The 27203-nt window shown below is 43.4% G+C and overlaps 1 protein-coding gene across 4 annotated transcripts in view; it reads right to left on the bottom strand.

Moving 5' to 3' along the window:
* PPP2R2B (protein phosphatase 2 regulatory subunit Bbeta) overlaps positions 1 to 27203 on the bottom strand; it is a gene marked incomplete at both ends in the record, with an annotated part of 456792 nt that overhangs the window by 10677 nt on the left and 418912 nt on the right. For all 4 annotated transcript variants that reach the window (XM_082622565.1, XM_082622564.1, XM_082622566.1 and 1 more), the window contains one exon: positions 16 to 185. In XM_082622565.1, coding sequence (XP_082478691.1) covers positions 16 to 185 — 170 coding nt within the window. The remainder of the gene's footprint in view (positions 1 to 15; positions 186 to 27203) is intronic.

Genomic DNA, 27203 nt, shown 5'->3' with positions numbered 1-27203 from the left:
GGTGGTGGTCCATACCTGGTAAGTCTCGATGGGGCGGTTTTCCATGTTGAGATCCCAAACTTTGACCGTCAGATAGTCTCTGGTCATGATATACCTCCCACTGTGGCTGAACTTCACATCCGAAATCGAAGAGATGATTTCAGAGAAAAACGACCTGTTGCTTGGATCTTCCGGCTCTTCAAAAACTGCAGAACAAAAGCAAAACAAAACAAATTTAGTACATCCTTATCAGCTGATGCTAACGTGTTTGGGCCAGCTAGAAAGCCAACAGTCTAACCTGGAGTAGGGCTGGAATCTGTAGAATATAAGTTGCTAACAGAACTGTCAGCTCCCTGGCAGCAGAACAAGCTGTCACTGGTTTCCATATTTTGTTTCTCATGGAAGGACTCCCATGGGACTTGTCACATCCACAGATCTGGCACTGACGGTTCACAAGCTCCAGGTCTATGTATCTGACTCTCACTTTTCCCCATGGTTCCTGGGTATCACTGCATATACTATAACCTGTAGTCATCTTACACACTTAAAATTTGTTTATGCCTTTTTTTGAGATATAATTCACATACCATAAAATTTACTCATCTAAGTTTTATAGTTTGGTGGGTTTTTTTTTAGTATAATCATGCAACCATAAACAAAGTCTAAATTTAGGACATTTTCATTACCTCATCCCCTGTAAAAAACCCACAACTCCATTCCTATTAGCAGTTACTCCCCATTACCTATTCCTGCAGCCCCAGGCAACCACTAATCAATCTATTTTCTTGTTTTATGAAATTGCCTATTCTAGAAATGTCACACAAATGGAATCATTCTCCCTCTCTCTCTCTGTGTGTGTGTGTGTGTGTATATATATATATATTCTTTTTTGGTGACTGGCTTCCTTCCCTTAGTGTAATGTTATCAAGGTTCATCCATGTTGTGGCATGATTCATTCCTTTTTATGGCTGAATAATATGCCATTGTATGGCTATATTACATTTTGTTTACCCATTCATCAGTTGATGGGCATTTGGGTTGTTTCTACTTTTTGGCTATTATGAATAATGCTGCTATGAATAAACACAAGTTTTTGTGTGGACCTATGTATACGTGTCTCTTGGATCATGGTGCTTAATAGTGGGACTTTACTGCCAGACTGCCTTGGGCTTAAGGTCAGACTACCATTGATTAGTTGTGTGACCTTGGGAAAGTTACTTAACTTTTCTGTGCCTCAGTTGCATAGGTAAACTCTGGCTACAACGTCTTTTGTATATATTTTCCATTTGCTCTGGTATCTAGCTGCTTATTATTTCATTCAACAGATTCAGCTGAATAAAAGACACTGAAGCTTATTGTAAGCTGCCTTAATTCATCTTTCTAACCTTGTTTTTGAACTTCCCTCGTTCAAATTGGATGTGCAAAATACATCTTGATGTCTCCCATCTTTATGCCCTGCCTGATCATTCCTCCTTCATTGTGTCATATTTTGCTTGATTCATATGTCTCATCTTTTACATGTTATTTTAGCCCCAAATGATCTTTTCTTTTCTCTGAAGCCCCATCACACTTGGTCTGGCCTATTCACTTAGCATTTGCTCAGGTATTCCCCCAATGAAAGCATCATTTTTCACATTAGCATTTAACAATCCATGGCTTATCTGAACTAGGAATGTGTGCTTCTTGAAGGCAGGATTTTGTTTTTTCTTTTCTTTGTACTGAGACTCTTGCACATAAATATTCAATAAATAGTTGTTGCTTGATTGGAACCAAAGCCAGATAAATTAATGAAATCTTTGCCTTCTGGGTGCTTAGCATGTATGATGTTGAGCTATACATATTTGCCTACATTTAATTATTTTTGATCTACAATAATGGCAATTGAGTATGGTTCCACTTAATAAGCGTTTCTATTACAATTTTAGGCTGAACCAAACATCAGTCTTCAGGTTACTGAGTAACTCATCCCCCAAGGCTTCCTCTTTCCTGCCCGCTCAACACACTCACAGAGTCATTATCAAATCCTATGTAGAAAATCTATAGGTGGAGACAAGATGGTGGAGAAGAAGGATGTGAGCTCATCTCTTCTTACAAAAACAGCAAGATCACAACTAACTGCAGAACAACCATCAACCAAAGTGATGGAACCTACCAAAAAAGATATCCTACATCCGAAGACAAAGAAGAAGCCACAAGAAGACGGTAGGAGGAGCACAGCCACGGTAAGATCAAACTCCATACCTGCTGGGTGGGTGACCCACAAACTGGAAAATAATTTTACTACAGAAATTCTGCCACAGGAGTGAAAGTTCTGAGCCCCACATCAGCCTCCCCAGCCTGGGGGTCTGGCAACAGAAGGAGGAGCCCCAAAGAATCTGGCTTTGAGGGTCAGCAGGGTTTGACCGCAGGAATTCCACAGGACTGGGGGAAACAGAAACTCCCCTCTTGGAGGGCACAGAAACCCCACTCTTGTGTGCACCAGGACCCAGGGGAAAAAGCAGTGGCATCATAAAAGCCTAAGCCAGACTTACCTGCTAGTATTGGAGGGTCTCCTGCAGAGGCGGGGGGCAGCTGTGGCTCACTGCAGGGACAAAGACACTGGCGGTGGTAGTTCTGGGGAGTACTCATTGGTGTGAGCCATCCCAGAGGCCACCATTTTCTCATCAAGACCTGGCACCACCCAACAGCCTGTAGGCTCCAGTGCTGGGATGCCTCATGCCAAACAACCAACATGGCAGGAACACAGCCACACCCATCAGCAGACAGGCAGCTTAAAGTCTTCCTGAGCACACAGCTGCTTGCTAAACACACCCTCTGACATGTCTCTGTCCACCAGAGGGACCTGCACCAGGAAACCTGCACAAGCCTCTTAGCCTCATCCACCAGGGGGCAGACAGCAGAAGCAATAAGAACCACAGCCCTGCAGCCTGAGGAAAAGAAACTGCAATCACAGAAAGTTAGACACAATGAGACAGCAGAGGATTATGTTCCAGATGAAGGACCAAGATAAAAACCTACAAGAACAACTAAATGAAGTGGAGATGGACAACCTACCTGGAAGAGACTTTAGAGTAATGATAGTGAAGATGATGCAAGATCTCAGAAAAAGAATGGAGGCACATATCGAAAAGATACAAGAAATGTTTAACAAAGGCCTAGGAGAACTAAAGAACAAGCAAACAAAGATGAATAATACAATAACTGAAATAAAAAATACACTAGAATGAATAAATAGCAGAATAAGTGAGGCAGAAGAACGGATAAGTGAGCTGGAAGACAGAATGGTGGAAATCACTGGCACAGAACAGAATAAAGAACAAAGAATGAAAAGAAACAAAGACAGTCTGAGAGACCTCTGGGACAACATTAAACACCCCAACATTCACATTATAGGGGTCCCAGAAGGAGAAGAGAGAGAGAAAGGACCTGAGAAAATATTTGAAGAGATAATAGCTGAAAACTCCCCTAACGTGGGGAAGGAAACAGTCATGCAAGTCCAGGAAGTGCAGAGAATCCCAGGCTGGATAAACCCAAGGAAGAACAAGCCGAGACACATAGTAATCAAACTGACAAAAATTAAAGGCAAAGAAAAAATATTAAAAGCAACAAATAAAATACAAGGGAACTCCCATAAGGTTATCAGCTGACTTCTCAGCAGAAGCTCTTCAGGCCACAAGGGAGTGGCATGATATATTTAAAGTGATGAAAGGGAAGAACCTACAACCAAGAATACTACCCAGCAAGGCTCTCATTCAGATTCAACAGAGAAATCAAAAGCTTTACAGACAAGCAAATGCTAAGAGAATTCAGCACCACTAGACTAGCTTTGGAACAAATGCTAACGGAGCTTCTCTAGGTAGAAAAGAAAAGGCCACAAGTAGAAACAAGAAAATTACAAATGGAAAAGCTCACTGGTAAAGGTAGGATATCATCCACACACAAATGTGATATCAAAACCAGCAATCAGGGCCTCCCTGGTGGCGCAGTGGTTGAGAGTCCGCCTGCCGATGCAGGGGATACGGGTTCGTGCCCCGGTCTGGGAGGATCCCATATGCCGCGGAGCGGCTGGGTCCGTGAGCCACGGCCGCTGGGCCTGCGCATCCGGAGCCTGTGCTCCGCAACGGGAGAGGCCACAACAGTGAGAGGCCCGCATACCGCAAAAAGAATAGAAAAAAAAAATAAATAAAACCAGCAATCATAAGAAGAGGAGAGTACAAATGCAGGATATTGGAGATGCATTTGAAATTAAAAGATCAGCATCTTAAAACAATCTTGTTTAAATACAGACTGCTATATCAAAACCTTATGGTAACTACAAACCAAAAATCTACAATAGATACACACACACAAAAGAAAAAAGGAATCCAAGCACAACACTGAGGTTAGTCATCAAATCACAAGAGAAGATTCTCACAGTGGCGGCCTCCTCGGCCACATTGTGCACTATGTTGGGTGGCTTCCTGAAGGTGCTGCACAGAAACTCCTATGTTGAGCTGAGCCAGTAACAGGACCAGCACTGCTGGGGTGACAGTGAAGAACAGGAAAAGTTAATTACTGAAGGAAAGCTGTACACCGTATGTTGGAAATCTTTCCTCTTATACAACTGAAGAACAAATCTATGAACTCTTCAGCAAAAGTGGTGACAGAAAGAAAATCATCATGGGCCTGTATAAAATGAAGAAAACAGCATGTGGGTTCTGCTGTGTGGAACACTGTTCAAGAGCAGATACAGAAAATGCCATGTGGTACATAAATGGAATGCGTCTGGATGACCAGATCATTCGCACAGACTGGGACGCAGGCTTTAAGGAGGGCAGGCAGTATGGCCGTGGGCATTCTGGAGGCTATGTACGAGATGAGTATCATCTCGAAAATGAGCCCCATCATGAAAAACACACTCCTTTGGCCTATTGAATTTGACGTGCGTTACCCAAGGTCTGCAAACCTGCCCATTTTTACCAAGCTTTAATCAATGTCTCTACTGAGCTGGAAGCCTCTTCATGGTTTTCCACTTAAAAATTATTAAAGGACAGAATCCAAAAGAATGCCTTTAATTCTATAGTCTTAGCATCTTGGTCGTGTGTCAGATTACCAGAATGATTTCTGTTACCAGGTCAAAAATTGTGTTCCTTAGCAACAGACTTCATGTATAATGTTGATCAGCCAAAAACACACTTCTTTTAGGAAGATTTGAAAAAAATTTTTTAAGTGTTTACCATGTTTGCATTTAAGTAGGTTCATGGTCTACCTTGGGGCCTGGAATTACTATTTTAAAAATTTTAAGTTTGCATGAGATAGAGTTTAATAAGTGGAGTTTTGCTATGTAAGGTAGCTTTACTCTAAATTAGGAATAGATGTTTGATAACTGATTGTTTTTCTATGTTGAATTTTAATCTCTAAAGGCAAACTTAAAGAGTCAAGGGAACTTCCTAAATAGTTGGTAAGCATTAGACAGTCGCAGGGGACACCACCTCTTATGTGCTTTAAATATCAGGAAATTAGGTCAGGACTTGAAGGGTATTTACTAAACACATTTTTCAAAATATGTGTTTTAGCTAACGCTAAAAAGACCAAGGGTCTGTATTACAGGGAACCTCAACTACTCTAAGGGCAAGGTGGGGGGACGCTGTCAGTAGGAAATGGGGAGGAAATATCAGGAGATGTGAGTTAAATTGCCTTGACATGATGAAGGTTGCTGTGAGAGCCATCAGATCTATTTTTTTCATTTTCAAACTGATCTTGGGAATTGAGTGGGATTTTTGTTTGTTTTGTTTTTTAAAAAAGAGCTTAAAGATCAAGAGAATGCTTAACAAAAACAAAATCAGAAATGCTTCCCTCGGGAAATGTTTTGGCTAATTCTCATACTGAACTCTGTCTTGTTTTTTCTGTAACTGTGCTAAGTTTCAGAGCCTGGGTAGTGAGCTGGTGGTCTCTACCGAGAAGGGAGTCTAGAGGATTTATTTTGCATTTGAAAGGCAAGAGAGAATTTCTCTAATATTATGTGAACTATTGCTTATTTTAAACTGGTAGTCTAGTATAATTTTCCCTGATGTAAGTGATATTTTTTCCTCTAGCAACAAAGTATCCTCTAATTTCCAGTAGTTTGTGAAGTTGGGGCTGAAGTATCTCAATGTGAACATCTTTCATGTTACAGTAAGTGTATGTTTTCTCAAATTTAAACTAGCTATTTGAATTTTAAAAGATAACTCTAAATTAGCTGTAACTATTTAGGAAAACATTTGCAAATATCTAATTTAATGAGGACATACAATTCATTATTAATAAAATCTTTTTACACTGTAGTTTGAATTAATGTATTTTATATTTTGCAGTAAAACGTAACTCAGATTTCTACAGGCCTTAAAACCACAGACAGTGGTTCCTATTTGAATTGTCTTCTGTAACAGATTTCAATAAAATTGGACCAACTTAAAAAAAAATCACAAGAGAAAAGAACAAAAGAGGAAGGGGAGAAAAAAAGACCTACATAAACAAATCCCAAACAATTAACAAAAGGGCAATAAGAACATACATATTGATAATTACCTAATATATAAATGGATTAAGTGCCCCAACCAAAAGACATGGACTGGCTGAATGGATACAAAAACAAGACCCATATATATGCTGTCTACAAGAGACCCAATTCAGATCTAGGGACTTACACAGACTGAGAGTGAGGGGATAGAAAAAGATATTCCATGCAAATGGAAATCAAAAGAAAGCTGGAGTAGCAATACTCATATCAGACAAAATAGACTTTAAAATAAAGACTGTTACAAGAGACGAAGAAGGACACTACATAATGATCAAGGGATCAATCCAAGAAGAAGATATAACAATTATAAATATATATGCACCCACCATAGGATTACCTCAATACATAAGGCAAATGCTAACAGCTATAAAAGAGGAAATCGACAGTAATACAATAATAGTGGGGGACTTTAACACCTCACTTACACCAATGGACAGATCATCAAAACAGAGGAAACACAAGCTTTAAATGACACAATAGACCATATAGATTTAACTGATATTTTTAGGACATTCCATCCAAAAACAGCAGATTACACTTTCTTCTCAAGTGCACATGGAACATTCTTCAGGATAGATCACATCTTGGGTCACAAATCAAACTTCAGTAAATTTAAGAAAATTGAAATCATATCAAGCACCTTTTTTGACCACAACACTATGAGGCTAGAAATCAATTATAAGAAAAAAAAACTGTAAAAAACACAAACACATGGGGACTAAACAATATGCTACTAACATCCAATAGATTACTGAAGAAATCAAAGAAGAAATAAAAAAATACCTAGAGACAAATGAAAGCACAATGATCCAAAACCCATGGGAAACAGTAAAAGCAGTTCTAAGAGGGAAGTTTATAGCAATACAATCTTACCTCAGGAAATAAGAAAAATCTCAAATAAACAACCTAAACTTACACCTAAAGGAACTAGAGAAAGAACAACAAACAAAACCCAAAGTTAGTAGAAGGTAAGAAATCATAAAGATCAGAGCAGAAATAAATGAAATAGAAACAAAGAAAACAATAGCAAAGATCAATAAAACTAAAAGCTGGTTCTTTGAGAAGATAAACAAAATTGATAAACCTTTAGCCAGACTCATCAAGAACAAAAGGGAGAGGGCTCAAATCAATAAAATTAGAAATGAAAAAGGAGAAGTTACAGTGGATACCTCAGAAATGCAAGAGACTCTATGCCAATAAAATAGACAACCTAGAAGAAATGGACAAATGCTTAGAGAGGTACAATCTCCCAAGACTGGACCAGGAAGAAGTAGAAAATATGAACAGATCAGTCACAAGTAATGAAATTGAACCTGTGATTTAAAAACTTCCAACAAACAAAGTCCAGGACCAGATGGCTTCACAGGAAAATTCTATCAAACATTTAGAGAAGAGTTAACACCTATCCTTCTGAGACTCTTCCAAAAAATTGCAGAGGAAGGAACACTCCCAAGCTCATTCTATGAGGCCACCATCACCCTGATACCAAAACCAGACAAAGATACCACAAAAAAGTGCTGTTTACAATAATCAAGACATGGAAGCAGCCTAAATGTCCATCATCTGTCGATGGTGAATAGATAAAGATGATGTGGTACATATATATAATGGAGTATCACTAAGCCTAAAAAAGAATGAAATAATGCCATTTGCAGCAACATGGATGGACCTAGAGATTATCATGCTAAGTGGAGTCAGAGAAAAACAAATATCAGAGGATATCGCTTATATGTGGAATCTAAAATATGATACAAATGAACTTATTTACAAAACAGATACAGACTCACAGACATAGAAAACAAACTTATGGTTACCAAAGGGGAAAGGGAGGATAACTTGAGAGTTTGGGATCGACATATACACTGTACTATATTTAAAATAGATAACCAACAAGGACCTACTGTGTAACACAGGGAACTCGGCTCAATATTATGTAATAACCTAAATGGGAAAAGAATTTGAAAAAGAATAGATACATGTACATGTATAACAATCACTTTGCTGTACACGTGAAACTAGCACAACATTGTTAATCAACTATACCTCAATATAAAATAAAAAAATTTAAAAAACCCAAATTCTTTGTAGAAAATGTAATATAATCTAATATAATGAGTTGTCTTTCAAACCTTGCTGAATTAAACCGTAAGTCAAACCAAAATACTAATTTTCACAGAACCATTTAAAAGAACAACAAAAAAACTGATCAATCAGAATTGAACTTGAGAAGTAAAAAACCTATTGAAACAGAAAAACATGAAGTCAATACAGTCTCTGACCCCTTGTCTCAGTCTGTGCCCGTTTCCCTTGGACTTCGATGGAGCACTAATGAAGGCCCCTGGACTCTGATTGGTATCTCAGAGTTGAGAACTAGATTTTCACCTTAGTTTCTATTCAACGTAATCTCATTAGGACTGGGGACTTAGAAACTCCACGCATGCCCCCTACAAACATCCCCAAAGAGAGAGGAATGGGGGCCCTGAGGCTTGGTCACCCCCTACCCAGTGCATCTGCAAGGCCAGCTTGAGGCAGTAAGTGGGAAGGGCTCTGGAAACTACACTCTGGAGGCAGTCAATTCCTGCCTCTGTCATTTACCAGCTGTCCACATTCTATTTACTACTCTGAGATTCCATTTTCCCAGCTGCAGAGTGGACATGCATGTTGCTTGGCACATAGCAGGTCCTCAATAAATGTCAGTTGCTATTTTCATCATGAAAAGCATGCATTGGTTCTGTATTAGCCAATCATATTTCATTTACTAAGATTCTTGGTGGGGAGGGATAAGTTAGGAGTTTGGGATTAGCAGATACAAACTATATAAAAGATAAATGACAAGGTCCTACTGTATAGCACAGGGAACTATATTCAATATCCTGCAATAAACTATCATGGAAAAGAATATGAAAAAATAATATATATGTAGAACTGAATCACTTTGCTGTACACCTGAAACTAACACAACATTGTAAATTAACTATACTTCAATTAAAAGACTCGAGAATTTGGGACTGAGGACTACAGAACCTGGGAATATTTAAATGAAGTAAAGAATATTTACAAGGTTATACCTAGGACTCTGTTCTCCAAAAGTTTGGCATACCAGCAGGCCAGTGTAGCAACATTGTAAAGCCTTAAAGTGACAGCCCCAGAAAATGGAGGTGAAATGAAAGAAAAACTTTAATCAAGCCATGTATCACTAATTATTTATGTAGAATGTAGAGGCCAGGATATAGATAACATATCCACCAGCACAGCACTTTGTAGTTCATTACATGTTTATGCTTATCCAATTCTTAATATCAACTTCATGAATTCCTTTCATTCATTCAGCAACAATATTTAATGGTGTCAATAATTACTGTTTATGGGAAGCTTATTATGTTCCAGGCCCTAAGCTTTGCATGTTTTATCTCATTTAATCCTTACAACAATCCTATGAAGTGGGGACCATGATTTCTTATTTTATAGATGTGGAAAACTAAGGCACAGAGAGGCTTTGCAACCTGTCCACAGACAACACAGCAAGACCAAGTAGCTCAACCGAGGAAGAGCTGAATTTTGAACGTGGGTCTATCTAACTTCAAAGTCTCTGTCCTTAATCATGATGCAATTCTGCCTTGTACCATCTACAAGACCTTATTTTAGGAGCTGTAAGAAAATATCAGGGTAGAATCTACATAGCATCATGGAACTATAAAGCTGGAAGGCTCTTTCTTTTTCCTGGCTATTGCACTAAGTATTTTTTATTGTGCATTAATTAGATGAAAGTTAGTGGAAGGGCTCTTAATGCTCTTAGTCCTACTCTAGCCTGTTTACACAGCCCAAGTCCTTAAGAGAATGAATCCATTTCAAACACTTAAGAGCACAGATTCTGTACCAAGTGCTCATGAGTTCAAGCCTTACCCCATCATTAGCAAGTGTAGTTTGGAGCCCCCAGGACTTTGAATGACCCTGTCAACACACCACAAGAAGCCCAGGCCATCAGGTCATCTCTCACCCCTGGATTCTAATCCCTGTGGCCTGTCTGCAATGAGTAAGCCTTTCCTCTCTCTGTCCTTCTCCCCCAGTTTATGTGCACTGACATTTAATATGTATTATTTGTCTTTCCTAATAGAATACAAGCTCTATGAGGGCGGGGGTTTTTGTCTGTTTTGTTCTACTGTATCCCCTGGAACATAGGAGGTGCTCAGTAAATATGTTAAATGAAAGAATACTGATAATCCATTTAAATTTTTAAATGAAAATAATACTTACCTACTAGGTTCCTTTCATGATCTGTTTAACTATCTAAGCGATACTCTATCCACCTGAAATTTGTTTAAGTCCTTGAAAAGTGTGAAAATAATACAAGTCATCTGTAATTCAAGGTTTTCACCAATTCAGGCTGAGCAATCATTTATCAGCTATTTAAGTGTCTTTTATGTGCATGCACACACATGCACTACACTTAGTACGTCACCTAGAACATGAAAAGTATTTGTCGGGTGATACATGCCAGGTCCCGTGCTATATGCCAAGGACACAAGGAACAACACAGACCCCGTCCTACCATCATGGAACTCACAGGCTACAGGAAGAGACAAACATTAAACAATTACAGAATTTTCATTGCAGATGTGAAAAGGTGAGATTTTACTGCTTTCCCAGAGGGGAATAAGGGTGCTGGGGAACCAGCTAGTGGAATGCAAATGGAACATCACTGTGTTCCGTGTAATTTACTGAATGGGTGGTACAATAGTATCCAGTGCTTGAGTGACACATCTTGAGACAAATCAGAACTGGTATTTCTCCTAAAGACCCTTGACTTGGCATTAGAAATCTTGCTGATCTGCAGTGTTCTACCAGTTTCTGGAAAATAAAGACATCAAGAGAAGAAATGAAGAGAACCATGGTAGAGAGAGGAAGCAGCCTTGAAGAAAATCCTAATAGCACAGACCTACTCATTGGGGATGTGTCAGATTCACCAACAGGGAGCTTGTGTCTTGGAGACCCCAGTAACAACATTAACAGTGATGATCATGACATCTGCTACCCTTTCTTGGTCCTCCTGCTTTGCATAAATTATCCCATTTAATGCTCAGATTTATGAGGAAGGTACTCTCACTGTCCTTATTTATAGATGAGACAGACCAGGAGAGGCTGAGTAGCTCATGCAGGTAGTGAATAGTAGAGGTGGGCTTTCTACTGACCATCTGCCTGTTACCCTGCCTCCACAATCTGCCTTTCCTTGCGTTGTCAGTATCATTTCTGTTTAAACAATCAAGTCAAAGTGAGCTCCCTCATCTGTTAGATATACCTGTGCATTCCCACTTCTGTGCCTCTGCTCCTGCTTACCTCTTCCTGTGCCCATCAAGGGATACTGGAAAGAACATCAGACTGGGAGTCAGGGATGCTGGGTTGGAGTCTAGGCTAAACACAAATGAGCCAGCTCTTAATAACACCTGCTATCTGTTGAGCACTTGCGCCGTGTGCTTTACATGTATTAACTCATCTGATATTCACAGATACTCTTTTCCTCTTCCACAAATCAGTACAATCAGTCAACTGAGGCACAGAGGTTCTATAGCCATTAGGACGCACAGTCAGGATCTGAACTCAGTCTGCTTCTAGCCTCTGCTCTTAACCTCGGCCCTACTGCCTCTCATTTGAATGACTGGGCAACCATCAACTCTCTGGCCCTGTTTCCTTGTCTATAATATGAAGGAGGTAGGACTGCCAACCAGGTCCCTCCCAGCTCTGAGATAATAAGAGGTCTACGAATCCCACTGGTCTTGTATTTCAACTACAAGTTTAAAAAAAAATTGTCAGTTTTTTATTAATGATATACTCTACCAGGGAAACTAGACACAACTAACTTCTTTTCACAGAGAATAAAACAGCAAGTAAAGATGGATAGTGGACACATCACACACACATTTTAAAATAAGTGTTCCATAATTTCAACAAATAAAATGCCCAATTAAGAATTTTCACAGATAATTAGAAAATATATTAAAAAGAACCAAACGGAAATAATAATGAAACAAGGGCAATTAGAACACAATAAATGCATTTAGCCACTAAAGAGAGAATGAGTGAACTAGAATATGTGGAGAATGTATCTCCCTCAAAAGAACAGACTAAAGAATAGAAAGTATAAAGAGATTTCAGGGACACAGGGAATATATGGATAAAGGTTAATTATACATGTAACTGGCGCTACCAAATGCAAGAAAAAAAAGAATAGAAAGTATATTTCAAAAAAAAGGGATAATTTTCAAAACTAATGAGTTATCTGGACACTATTTTAAAAGCACTACAATCTCCAAGCAGATACACACACACAAACACACACGGTACATCATAGTACAACTGCTAGAAAGCAATGTCAGCTTCCTCTACTAATGCTCATTACTCTAGGCTAGCCTTCCCACAGTGACTTTAGCAGAACGCTCAGGAATACGTCAGGGATTCCAGATTCTGAGGTCAACTGAGCATTGGAAAGTCTTACTCAATTTTGGGGGTTGGTAATGCAATTAGCCTATTAAAAGTGCTGAGAAGTCCTGCAGGTAAACAACAATAAAAAAAATTCTTTATCTAGGAATCCAGGTTTCTCAACCTTTACAGTACTGAATTCGGGGCCACAAAGTTTGGGACACTGTAGGATGTTTAGCCACATCCCTGGCCTCAGCTCACTAAGCCCCATGACCCAACGGGGACAACCAAAAATGGCTCCAGGTATAGCCAAATGTCCCCCAGCGGGGCATGGTTGCCCCTGGTTGAGAACCACTGCCTTCAGTGATCCTGATTTCAGATCTTACTGGATCACACCACCGCCCTCTTCCCCATTCCATTTTATTGTTTTTAGAAAATCACTTGCAGCCAGCGTCTCTCTAGAATGGAGTTCCCCAGAATACATTTTGGGTTACAGGGCTACTGACACTTCCTTTCAAATCCTATAGGCTATGTTAGGTGTCCTGTACAGACAGTGTTTTGTGTTCTAACATGTACAGACATGAATACCTCTCCACGGAGCTGAAAGTCTTGTGTTTGATGTTATCCTTCATGGTGCCTGGCACAGGGCTATTCACCTGAGACAGTTCAGATGACTGGCTACATGAATGAGGTCTCGGAAACTCATGGGAAAGAGTTGAAATCACAAATAAGAGAGAGGAAGAGTTAAGAAGAAAACTGCCGACTTTAGAGAAGCTAAAGCTAAAACTACATTTATTACAAGTGGGGCAAAAGTAGAAAGGAAGCATGCAGTGTGCTGGGTGTGGAGTCTGGGACAGCAGAAGAAAGAATGTAGGGAAACCACAGGTAAAGGCTGACCTTGGGTGGGCTGCTTCCTCTGGACCTCACACTGGACACTGCACAGGAACTCATGCCCAAGATGGAGGGTCAGGAGGGGGACCCAAGGCCTCCATCCCATTCAGTATGGGGGCTAAACACACAGGTGGTTCCAAGTTCAGCAGGCCTGGGTAGAAATCCCGCCCTGCTGCTTATAAGTTATGAAGCCTTGGACAGGTGGCTTGACGCCTTCTTCCAAGCTTCATTTTCCTTATCTGTCAAATGGACATAAGAGGCGTCTCTACCTTCTAGGGTGGTTGTGGGACAGATGAGATCTTTCACGTCAAGCACTTAGCATAGGGCGTGTACCCAGAATAACAGGGGAGGCAGCAACAATGCGGAAGTGGGTGCTGCGTAAGGCAAGCTTGCTGTACAGTGAGTCCAAAAGCCTGATGGGTTCTTCCACTGGGGTCAGATCTTAAGAGCTACCAGTTGTTAAACTGATTTCTAGGTCTTCTATCTGGGCTGTTACACAGACACACAGTAGTTTGTCTCTGGACCATCAGTTGTAACACACCTTCCTCGGTACACACATCTCTCATTTGGTGCTGAAAGATGTCACCACCACCCTGGCTCTGATGACTCAGGCAGATGAGAGGGAGAGTAAAGGAAACCAGGGAGGGGGATGAAAAAGGAACAGACTCAGAATCACTCACAGGGTTTTAAATCGCCAACTTCTGCTGACATTTTTTCTATGCAGAAGCACAGCTGGCGTGCTTCTCAGTTTGGAGACATGGTTGACAATTTCCCCATAATGGGGACACAACTGGCAATTTTCCTACAGAGTAAGGCAGATGGCAATTTTCCTTCAGAGATATATGCAGGCAACAGTTTTGCCCCTGGAGAGGAAAGGCTCGCCGATTGAGATGCAGCCAGTAATTTCTACTCTACAGAAGACACATTCAGTAATTCCGTCCAGTGAGAGAAACAGCCAACAATTTTCCCACGGAGGGTAAGAATGCCCATGGACCAATAATGCTGGCCTTTATCCAGCTGAGGACAGTGAGAGAAGTTTAAGATTTAATTAGTGGCTATTGTATTACCATGGGCCTAATGACATAGTCCCCAGACGTGGGCTGGAGACTGGAACTTAGATCAGATGAAGACTCAGAGGATTCTGAACTCGGAAACAACAAAGCTTGGCTCTACCTTTGCAATTTGCTTTTCATACAGCCCTTCATTAATTCTACAAATAACTGTTCAACAGTGAACACCGTAGCAACACGATGCATAGCATGACAAAGCAGGAGCAATTCATCTAGAAGAGGTTACACTGGTCCCTGGCTTTTGTATAACCGTTTTCACAATATTTCTGCATGTATTATAATTCGTAAATATCATCTCTTTTATTTTTATTTTATTTTATTTTATTATTTATTTATTTATTTATTTTTGGCTGCATTGGGTCTTCGTTGCTGCGTGCGGGCTTTCTCTAGTTGTGGCGAGGGGGGGCTACTCTTTGTGGCAGTGCGCGAGCTTCTCATTGCAGTGGCTTCTCTTGTTGCAGAGCATGAGCTCTAGGCGCGTGGGTTTCAGCAGTTGTGGCACATGGCTCAGTAGTTGTGGCTCTCAGGCTCTAGAGCACAGGCTCAGTAGTTGTGGCGCATGGGCCTCGTTGCTCCGCGGCATGTGGGATCTTCCTGGAGCAGGAAACCCGTGTCCCCTGCATTGACAGGTGGATTCTTAACCACTGCGCCACCAGGGAAGCCCGATATCATCTCTTTTAATAAGTAATCATTCAAAGTGAAGATAGAATGAGTCAAAAAAAAATTTTTTTTTCCAGACAGAAAAAAATGGACCGGGCTTCCCTGGTGGTGCAGTGGTTGAGAGTCCACCTACTGATGCAGGGGACATAGGTTCGTGCCCCGATCCGGGAAGATCCCACATGCCGCGGAGCGGCTGGGTCCATGAACCATGGCCGCTGAGCCTGCGCGTCCGGAGCCTGTGCTCCGCAACGGGAGAGGCCACAGCAGTGAGAGGCCCGCGTACCGCAAAACAAACAAACAAACAAAAAGGGTCTATTATGCTGGACTATCTGGCGGTACCCAGTGTAATGACAAGGGTCTTTCTAAGTGAAGAAGGAGGCAGGAGAGTCAGCGTCAGAGCGATGCAGTGTGAGAGGGACTCGACTGCGATCGCTGGCTTGGAGGATGGAGGAAGGGGCCAGGAGCCAAGGGAGGCTGCCTCCAGAATCTGGAAAAGGCAAGAAGCAGACCCTCCCGCAGAGCCTCCACAAAAGAGCCCAGCCCTGCAGACCCAGTGAGACACACTGTGGACTTCTGAACTGTAAGATGATAACTTTCTACTGTTTTAAGTCACTAAGTTTACCAAGTGTGTGATCATTTGTTATAGTAATAATAAGAAATTAATACTCTTCTTTTCCCAGACTGTCAATAAAGGGAGGGGACAGGGCTTATGAGCCCCCCCTCCCCCCAATCTCTGGGAAGCTGCTCTTATTTCTCTGGGCTGCAGTGGCCGCTGGCTCCCTGAAGAGCCTGCTCCCTTTCAGCAGCTTCTCCTCTCCAGCTGGCCCAGCAGGCAGACCAGAGAGGCCCGGGACAGGTTGCCGCTTCCCAGGGAGCTCGTGAACCATCACAGCTCAGCCATCATCTCCTCCCAGCATTCCTGTGGCCACCACTGTGGCTGCTGCACCCATAGGCTGACACAGTCCAGAGAAAGTAGAACACAGCAGCTGCAAAGCAGAGCAAGCCAAGCGGCTCACAGACCATCGGCATATAGCAGTAGAACATGAGGCTGCCTGTGATCCTGCTGTGCGCTGGGTAACTCTTCCCAAAGCAATGCCACGTCCCTGCTCGGACACCTACAGTGACTCCCCATTGCCAACAGCCACCAGTCCCATCCACTTGGCCTGGCATTCCAGGCCCTTCGTATCAGGCCCTGGGTCAGCACTCCAATGTTTCTGCCCACTTCTCTCCTGCTCAAATTCTCCACTGCAACCTGGCTGGCTGACTCATCATTTGCACCAAGGTCAGAGAACTCTTTACTCCAGGGGCCAATCAGGTAGTAAGATAGATGAAGCATGCATGGGTATACAACAGGGAGTGGTAGGGACTGTGGCAAACTAGTGTCCACACCCTGTTTCCACTGAGCTCCAGCTGCCTGCTGCCACACAGGAATGTGGGTCCAGCATTGCCAGATCATCTCAAAGTCTACATTTTTCTGAGGAACCTTGATGTTTCAATGTTAGTAAGTCATTAAACATTTTAAGTATGTGCTCAAACACAAGCCACCTGTAAGCCATACGGGCTGTAGCGTGTGACCTCTGTCTTACATGCTGCAATAATGATGCCCGATGTTTATGGAGCATTTAGCATGTGCCAGGGCTTGATCCATGCTCATTCCCCTCCCGTCTTAGTTTGTGCTGCTATTACAGAATACCATAGACTGGGTGGCTTATGAACAACAGAAATTTCTCATAGTTCTACAGGCTAGAAATCTGAGAGCAGGATGCTAGCATGGTCTGATTTGGGTGAAGGGCCCACTCTGGGATGCAGAGGGTCATTTTCTTATTGTGTCCACATGTTGTATTCATGAGGGTTCTTTTGACCTTCATGACCTAATCATCTCCCAAAGGCCCTACCTCCTAGTACCATGACATTGGGGGTTAGTATATCAACGTAAATTTGCGGGGGATATACAATCAGTCCAGAATACCATTCTATCCCTGCTCCCCTGTTTCTCTGACTCCTGTTCAACCATCAGGGCTCACTGCCTCTTCCAGGAAGACTTCCTTGACCACCTCAGCCCACTGCATCCTTTCCTTCCCCTTACTGGTTAATTTGGTCACTCTCCATACTTCTCCCTGTTATTTAAAAAAAAAAAAATATATATATATATGCAATATATATAAAACACATATATGTTCAGAATTCACAAGTAATCCGAGTTCAGGGAATGGGAGCCACAGAAAGGTGGCACTAGTGATAACGACAGCACGTGCTCCCTGACAGAAAGATCTTCACTTCACAGCTTGGAGGCACTGGGACCTGTGCTCCCTGGGTGAGGACAGTGTCCTAAGGGCTCCTTAGCTCTGGGTTAGACCTTTCTCATGAAGGAGCTAGAATCTGTGAGAGGGGAGGCAAGGACCTGTTTGGCTCAGGGCTCGCCTGTCACTCTAAAGGCTGAACTTGGGCTCACATCCACAGGTAAGTTTATTCATGGGGGGTCTCACTGTCCTTCCTTTGTGAGGATGAATCATTTATTAGCCCAGTGGGGGCAGGTGTCTTTTTGAGAACTGTCATTCTGGAAAGATACGGATTGAAGGAGGGCTCTGAGCATCTTCTCGCCGGCTGGCAGCAGGAAAGGACGGCTCCAGTCCAGACAAGGTGAGTTGGCAGTGGGCGTCTCGACAGGAGCCTAATGAAGAAATCTGGTAGCAGTGAGGCCCAGCATTATAAGCCCTCATAGTTGGTCTTTCACTCTGTGATATCCCTCTCTCTGTCGGGGGGTGGGCGACAAAGGTGTCCATGGGGTTGTATACCTCCTACTGTGGAATTAGTGTTCCTATAGCCAGTGGGCTCCAGGAACATGATGCAGTGTCCCCAGGTCCCTGGGTGCGCTCCGTACATCACAGGTTAGACGTCTTAACTCCCTGCTTTCTCCTTCTCTCTCTCTCCCTCTCATAATTTGTTTCCAACAGGAAACTGTGTACAGCTGCTCCAAAAGAAGCTCGAACTCCCTTGGGGGTCTCTGCCCAGGTGGTAGAGACCGTGAGTGTGTGGCCATTATTAGGGGCGATTGCTTGGAAGCTGGTTGCCATGGCACCGCGAGGCCAGGGCTGCACTCCCAAGATGCCCCCGTTTTCTAGGCTGTCTACATAATCACTGCAATGAGAGGCATAAACACGGAAAGGGAGAGGGGAGCAGCTCCCTGCTGACAGTCATCTCCGTGCAAAGCAGGGCGAGGAGGGTCCATCTCGGCATGGGCCAAGCACTGCACGGAGGGACGCTGGTGTGGGCTGGTCACTGCCTCACTGTCTCCTCATGGCTCCTGTGCATGCCTCTGTGCTCCCAGCACCGGCTTTCTACAGGCAAACATTGCTCCTAACTTAGGGACACTCAGCGCTGTGCCCGAATGCTCCTGGAACTTGCATCCATGGAGTGACCAGAGCTACCGTGTTGGAGTAGGTGGAGCCATTGCCTCCCATCCACCGGGCCCTGCGCTAGACTCTTTACGTGTGTGACAGTCCATTCCACTCTCACAAGCTGCCTGCTTTACAGATGCAGAAAGTGTATTGGGAGGCACATATCACATCTTACCTGATGTTAGATCTTTTCTAAACGTCTCATTCATTCATTCATTCATTCCGTACGCTTTAGTAGCCATGATATATCAGAGAGTCATCTGGCTTTGTCACAGGCCAGGAAGAAGCAGAGCTAGCATGTAAACCGAGCTCTGGTTCTATAGCCCACTACTGCCCCCCAGGCTGCATCATTTCTCCTCCAGTCCCATGTTTAGCAAGGGTGACCCCTTCAACCTGGTGCGCACAGGCAGAGGGAGCCCCCATCCCCGAGCACATGGTCCCGGTAAAATGAATTGAATTGGTCTAGGGCTTAAACCCCTGATTTGGACTTCATTAGGTGTGTGTCCTCACCAACCGCAGAGAATTAACCAGAGCGGAGATGTCTCTTATGGACCTAACACCAGGCACCAGGGGCGACGTGGAGAACAATCGTCAAGTCTGTTGAGCACCTTATTACCTGCTAGGCCCTCCCACTGGCTCCAGACATACCATTATCACTTCGAGGCCTCTGGGACCTGAAGTCTCTGGGCTCGGATGCAGAGAGAAGCCACATTTTGCAATCACTGGAGAAAATAAAGGCTTTATCCCTCAGCAAGCACTTTTGCTGAATGACTTGGTCATGGGAAAGAAGGGACCGCCTGTGCCCTGTTCTCAGTTTGAACTTGGCTGAAGAGTAAGAGATGTTTCCATCTCCACGGTTGCTTACACCCTGCGCTTCGGGTCACCCGCAGCAGGTGATCAGGAAACAAGGGAACCCTAGCGTGTTGATTTCCTGAAGGCCAGACTCCACCAGTGAAATGCTCGTGCTGTTCTCTGCTCTCCCGGGACCTGGCCTATCCAGCTACCTCCCACTTGGGCCCAGTGAGGCAAAGATGGGAAGCCTTTCTAGGCATTGTCTATCAACAGCTTCAACCACGGGCTTTACACCTGCGTTTGAATCTCGGTTCCACCCTTGATTCAATCCTTGACTTCATGTAAATTACTTGCTTTTTGGAGCCTCCGCTTTCTCATCTGTAACTCTGTGCTCCTGGACTGTTGTGATAAGAATAAAACATTCATAAATAAATACTGACTGCTTACTGTGAGCCAGGCATTATCTTGCTGAATCCTCACAACCATCCAATTATGCAGGCTCTGTTATTGTCCCCATTTTATAGAGGGAGACACTGAGGCTTAGAGAGAGAGGTTAAGTTCAAGTCCAAGAAGTTAAGTTCACCCTGGGTTTGTCTGACCCTAGAACCAACAGCACTGGCCACAACAGCATGCGGCGTATCCCCTGCTTTTCTCGATGTTTGCCTTTTGCCACTTTGCTTTTACAAAAGACCTACACTAGTATCTGCTTTCGCTAACCTAACTAAAAGAAATCTGAAGAGAAGTTTCATTTTGAAGAAAAAAGCTAAGACCCGATGCCTTCATTTACACACAGTTTAAGAATCACAGCACTAGTGTACTGTGAGACACATACCACATTTTGTCTGATGTTAGATCTTTTATGAACATGTCTCACTCATTCCTTCATTCAGTATGATTTAGTAGCCATGATACATCAGGCACTATCCCCAGAATGCTTCTACTACTTAATAACCCTCCTAGGGGCTAGCGACCACGTGTTGTAGTAATACAAATTTGTAGTTTTGTGCTGTTACAATGATATGAACACAGAAGATTCTCAGTAAACAGGGACTGAAAAATGCTACTTGTCAGAACTTTGGGGGATACCTAGGATACACTGAGGATGACGTTTGCCATCACAGTTCATTTCAACATCTAACACAATGTCCAGCATAAACACTATTTGGTCAGCATTTTCTCTCTTTGATGTTGAGAATCTAAATTTCACATTCAATTTAAAATGAACTTTATATTAGATACCTTCCATAATTTCACATCCTCTTGTCCCACCATGGTAAGTACACTGAAGCAGTAAGTGCATCTTATAAGGCTGTCATCCCATTGTGTTTAGCACAATACCTTGCACACACTTATTGACAGATTGCTTGCTTTATTTGAGCTCACCATCTTTTTCCTAAGCTTGATGATCCCATTTATCTCAGATGTAACTCTTCAATGACAATTTCACTACATCGTAGGGGTTTTCAAATGACACCAAAATTTTAAGATTAAGTCGACCCCGGGATTAAGGATGACCATCTAGGAGATAAATCCTATTTAAATCCTCATGTTCAGGTTAAAGATATAAGAGAAGATAAAAGCAAGTATCATTTTAAGCCCCCTAGGGGTGAGCATTCTCCTGCCCTCTGCTGCCCGCGGGCTGTGCTTGATGATGATGGCAGGCCAGCAGGTGCTTCGAGTAATTCAGCAGATAAAGGGACCTGCACGCATGGGGCTGGAAGCTGCTTGAGTGGACAGCAGATTTCACAGCTGAGTTATTGATGCCACCTACCGAGCTGTCAAAATAGAATTACGTGAACTGCACGGGGGGCTCAAATTAGCTGATATACTTAAACATGTGTCAATTACACACGAACGCGATTCCCCCTTCCCTTCTTTATCCTCCAGCGCTGGGCAAGTACTGAAGGTGGCTGAATTCATTACATGAGACAAGAAATAAACCCATGATAAACCATGATCTTTGCCAGTGTATTAGATTTATCTTTTCTGGGCCTTGATTTCCTCAAGCTTTAGAAAGGAAGAAAGACTCTGAACCCAAAGAGTTTTATGAAGATCAATTAAGATAATGGGCGAGAAGGGGTTCTGTAAGTGGTAAAGTGTGCAACACTAAAAGGTACCCGTTTAATCATTTTATGCTTTGTTTTTTTATGTGAATCTTCCAGTCCACGGAATTTGTGAGCTTCCTCCCCAGACTGTCCCTCCCCTAGTCTTTGCCAACTCATTCAATGCCCTTCATCGAAGCAGGTGCTCAGGCCAAGAAGCTAGGCATCGCCCTGGATTCTTCCCTTAACCTCACCTTCCACATCTAGTTTTTTTTAAAAGGTCCTGGACCTGGAGATTATCATACTAAGTGAAGTCAGTCAGACAGAGAAAGACAAATATCATATGATATTGCTTATATGCGGAATCTAAAAAAAAATGATACAAACGAACTTATTTACAAAACAGAAATAGACTCAGAGACTTAGAGAATGAACTTATGGTTACCACGGGGGAAGGGTTAGGGGGGAGGGGTGCATTGGGAGTTCGGGATCGACATGTACACACTGCTATATTTAAAATAGATAACCAACAAGGACCTACTGTAGAGCACAGGGAACTCTGCTCAGTACTCTGTAATAACCTAAATGGGAAAAGAATTTGAAAAAGGATACGTGTACACGTATACCTGAATCAGTCTGCTGTACCTCTGAAACTAACACAAGGCTGTTAATCAACGATACTCCAACATAAAATAAAAATTAAAAAAAAAAGTCCTGTTAACTTTACACTCAAAATGTAGCCCAAATCGGCCCAATCTTAGTCCAAGCCACTATCACCCCTTGCCTGGACCATTCTGATGGCTTTCTAACTCTTCTCCCAGTATCCACTCTTCCTCCTGATGCTTCATTTTTTTGTTTTTAATTTTTTGCGGTATGCAGGCCTCCCACTGTTGTGGCCTCTCCCATTGCGGAGCACAGGCTCCGTACGCTCAGGCTCAGCGGCCATGGCTCATGGGCCCAGCCGCTCTGAGGCATGTGGGATCTTCCCCGACCGGGGCAGGAACCCGTGTCCCCTGCATCAGCAGGCCGACTCTCAACCACTGTGCCACCAGGGAAGCCCAGATGCTTCATTCTTTACATAGCCACAGAGTGATATATTTACAAGTATAACCACGTTACTCCTTTCCTCAAACACTACCAGATTTTCCTTCTTAAATAAAATAAAAGCCAAATTCCTTACCTTTGCCTACAGGGCTACCATGTTGCCTAACTCCCAAGTCCTTTGCATAGAATCCAATGAGAATGAGGCCCCTGGGTTGTTGGCGGTGACTACCCTGAGTGTAGAGTCCTCGTGTGACTGGAGCCACCAGCCTCCTCCTCCCATTTGCCCTCTTGCTGCTCCTTCTCACGACACTATAGGTGGCCAAACTGGTCTTCCTTCTTCCCCCTGACTTGCCAAGCACAGTGCAGATTCACAGCCTCTGTATTGCTGCTGCTGCTTCTCCAGAAACACTTTTCACCCAATCTTGCCTTATCTTATTTACCTATGTGTTTGTTGTCTCTCTTAATCTACCTGGATAGAGTGCCATGGGGGAAGGAGGTACCATTTTCTTAGTGCCTGGAACAGCCCCTGGAACATAGTAGCAACAATAAATATTTGTTGAATAAATGAACAGTAGGTGGATTACCATCATTTCATAGACCCCACTTCCCTTTGCCTACAAATTCCAAAGCGTTCCCAAGCTAGAAATGAGTGAACACAGATGGGGTAAGCCACTTTTTGGTGGGAGCCTCTTCATTTGTGTAAAGAGAAGCACTGGGTGGGTACAAGTTTATCAAACTGCGTGACTCTAGTTGTTCTACAAGCATTTATTTAGCACCTTCACTATGCTAAGTGTAGAAGGGAAAAATAAACAGCCTTAGCCATCCTGGAGGAAAACCATTTAGTGGGACAGAAACGGAAACAGGTCATTTCAACCTATCATATCAGGTGCTCTGATGCAGGGTACTTAGCCTACTTGGTGAAACTTGAAGAGTATGATAGGCAGAATAATGCCTTCTCAAGGATGTCCATGTCCTAATCTCCAGAACTCATGAATATGTTCCCTTTCTCGGCAAAGGGGAATTAACATTGTAGATGGAATTAAAGCTGCTCATCAGATGACCTTAAAGTAAGGGGATTAGCCTGGATCACCTGTGTGGGCCCACTGTAATCACGATGGTCCTTATATGTGGACGAGGGCGGCAGAAGAGGAGAGTCAGGGTGATAAGGCAGGAGAAGGGTTTGTCCCACTGCTGCTGGCTTTCAGATGGAGAAAGGGACCATAAGCCAAGGAATGCGATGGCCTCAAGAAGCTGGAGAAAGCAAAGAAACAGACTGTCCCCTTGAGCCTCCAGAAGGGAACACAGCCCTCCTTACACCTGGATTTTCGCCAGTGAGACCCACGTCAGTCTTCTGACCCACGGAACTATAAGATGACAAATTCATGTTGTTTTAGTCACTAAGTTGGTGGTAACTTGTTACAGCAGCCATAGGAAACTAAATACAAAAAGGAAGAGGTGAACTTTGATGTCCCCTCTGGTGGGAAGAGACAGGCTATTGTAAGACCCATCTTGCCCTGGCCAGAGCCCTCCCTATGCTCTGTCAGGTCAATGTCCCTCCCTGGGGAAAATTTCTCCTGGGTATCCTCTTGACTGGCATTCTCCTGAACCTCAAATTGAGAATGCTCATCCAGTGTCTGTGACTGCTTTGCCAGTGATGGCTTGTCATGAACCATGATGACAGGTAAGTGGCCTTGAGACGTCCCAAGCCCAGAGCAGCCAGAGCCACCTATAACCTCATGGCCAACCTTTCCTGTTCTGTGTGTCTCTGGGGCTGCAGCCACATGCCTGAACCAGTTTCAGCCTCTGCTGCCTTCTTACCTAAGACCTCCTGCAGGGGAGAGGGCGGGACCTGGGACAGTGGCAATTGCTAATGAATGACACTTGCCTCCAAAATTAATAAGCTTTCTTGTTCTTAGGAAAATCCACTCAACTGGAGTCTCCAGGATGACTAATTGACAGAACTGGTTAAATTAATCAAAAATGGAAATGAGGAAGGGGGAAGGGATTCTCTTTATACTATATGGTTTGGGCTTTGCCTGTTCTGTTGCTAATTGCTGCTAAGCTTGAATGGGGTAGACGCTGGACTGGGGCAGTGGATGGGTTTCCGTGAATTCTGCTGCTTGTAGCAGGGCTCTGGCTTTTCTCCAGGAGCAGGGGCGTGGGTGTCTGTGTGTGTTTGTAATCCTGTCATCAGGATTTTTAATAAAATTAAAAACATTTTTAATAAAGGGCCTTGTCTTTTTAACCTAACCAAGGCCCCCCCCCTGAAATAAACACTGTTAATTACACCCCCCCCCAATCAATACTGAACCCCTTTTGGAAGCTGTCCCAAACCTCAGAGGTTTTAAGATGCATTGCAGCTGCAGCCTGAGCTGATGCCTTTGGACACATTCTATCAGAGATCTGGGGAACGAGCTGTAGGTTTATTAAGGGATCTAGTGGCCTATAGAATCAGGACTTGGCAATTAAGTTTGTAGAGGAAGGTGATGAATGAGATAGTGGATTTCATGTTCTGTGCAAGGGCAGAGTTAGTGCTGTCACTGGAAGCTGTTGGGCCGAGGAATCCAGCTCATGGGGATTATATAAAATGGAGTCCCGTGAATTTATCCTTGTGGATGTTAGAAAAAGATCACACTCTTTCTCCTGCTGTCAAATACCCAGGAGAAGAATTCATTCTTGCCATTCTTCTCCTAGAAGCAGACAGACCTGGGTTCAAATCTTGTTTCTTTCACTGTGATCTGTGGCAAGTTTCTTCACCTCTCTGTGCCTCATCTGTAAACTGGAGTTACTAAAACCAATCTTCTTCGGTTGCTATGAAACTTAATTGAGACCTAGAAGAGCTCAAAACTAATATCCGTCCCCCTCCGCTATATGCACCTTTAAAGGAAAATGGAATTTCTGATTTAGATGATTAGGTTAGGCATCAAACTTTGCCCCGTTTGCATTGGAAACCAAGCTGTTTTTCTAATGACACTATTCACTCAAACACCTCAGACTTTAAAGCCTTAAGTGCTTATACCTTTTCCCCACAACATGGAAAAGTCAGATCATCTTCACACCAGGTCTATGACAGGCAGATTTAAGTGCACTGCAGGGTTGTGGCTGACTACCCCTGGACAGCCAGCCTGCCTTGGTTTCATCTGAAGGAGGGAATTTCTGTGGCCACATTTGGAGCTGCAGATTTGCCAGTGTGGAAGGGCTTTGAGGCTAGAATAGAATGAGTATGAGCACCAGGCTCACCGGTAGAGCCAATGCAAGAGGACAGGTGCTGCAAGGCTACCCGTCACCACTGCTGAGAGGACCCATGGCTCCTCACCCTGGCCAGCTTCACCTCCTGCAAGTCCCCAGCACAAGCCACACCCTCTCAATAGGATGGGACCTCTGGGGCAGGTGAGGAGTGAGGCAGGTTTGGCCAAACTATGATGGAATTAAGATGCAACTGAGGAATCTGCTCTGTGTCATCAGACACTGAGCGCGGAGTTCACATTTGTGATTGATTTCATCCAGCAAATATGCTTTGGGAACCTAATGCGCCAGGCAGTCTGCTAATTGCTTTTACTTTAACTAATTAATGGCCAAAGATTTCCATGAGACTAAATCACATGATCACCTCTCTACTCTCATCTTTCTTCACCTCGCAGAAGCATTTGACATAACTGATCCCAGTGTCTTTCTAAATCACTCCCTTCTCTTGGCTTATATGCTTACTCAACCCCACCCCTTGGTTTTCCTCTTACCTCCCTGGCAGCTCATCCTCAGTCTCTTGTAAAAGGCTGCCCCCTGTTCCCCCCAGCCCCACTGGCAAATGCTGACGTGCCCTTGGCCTCCATCCTGGACTCTCCACTCCTCTGCATCTACATCGTCTCTCCTAAGTGACTTCACCTTGTCCCATGGCTTTAAAGACCACGAGATGCTCATGACTCCTAAATTTCTATCTCCAGCCCAGATCTCTCCCCTGACTTCCAGACTCAGGTATCCATTTGTTACCAGGCTTCTCTAACTGTGCATATCATAGGCATCTCAATCTGGATACATCCAAAAGAGATGTGTGTTTGGTCTTTCCACACCAAACCTGTTCCTTCCTGAGTCTTTTCATCAGTATGTGTTACCACTACACCCTCGGCAGCTCAAAACCCAATCCTAAGTTTTCTCAGAATCCTCCCTTTCTGTCACCTCTCCACTTTCAGCCTCTCAGCAAGTCCTCTTAGCCTTACCGCCTCAGTAGATTCTGTGTCTGTCCACTTATCACGTCATCACTACCCACCCCAGCCCCCGTCAGAGCCATTATCATTTCCTCCCAGACCATGGCAAGGGCCTCCTAACTGGTCCCAGAGCTTCTTGGCCTGCCAACCCTTTTAGCAAATTAAGACCATAA

Source organism: Mesoplodon mirus, assembly GCF_964341445.2.
Source record: "Mesoplodon mirus genome assembly, chromosome: 5".
In the NCBI taxonomy this organism is placed as follows: Eukaryota; Metazoa; Chordata; class Mammalia; order Artiodactyla; family Ziphiidae; genus Mesoplodon; species Mesoplodon mirus.
The sequence above is the reverse complement of the archived record's forward strand: the minus strand, read 5'-3'. Positions and strand labels throughout refer to the sequence as shown.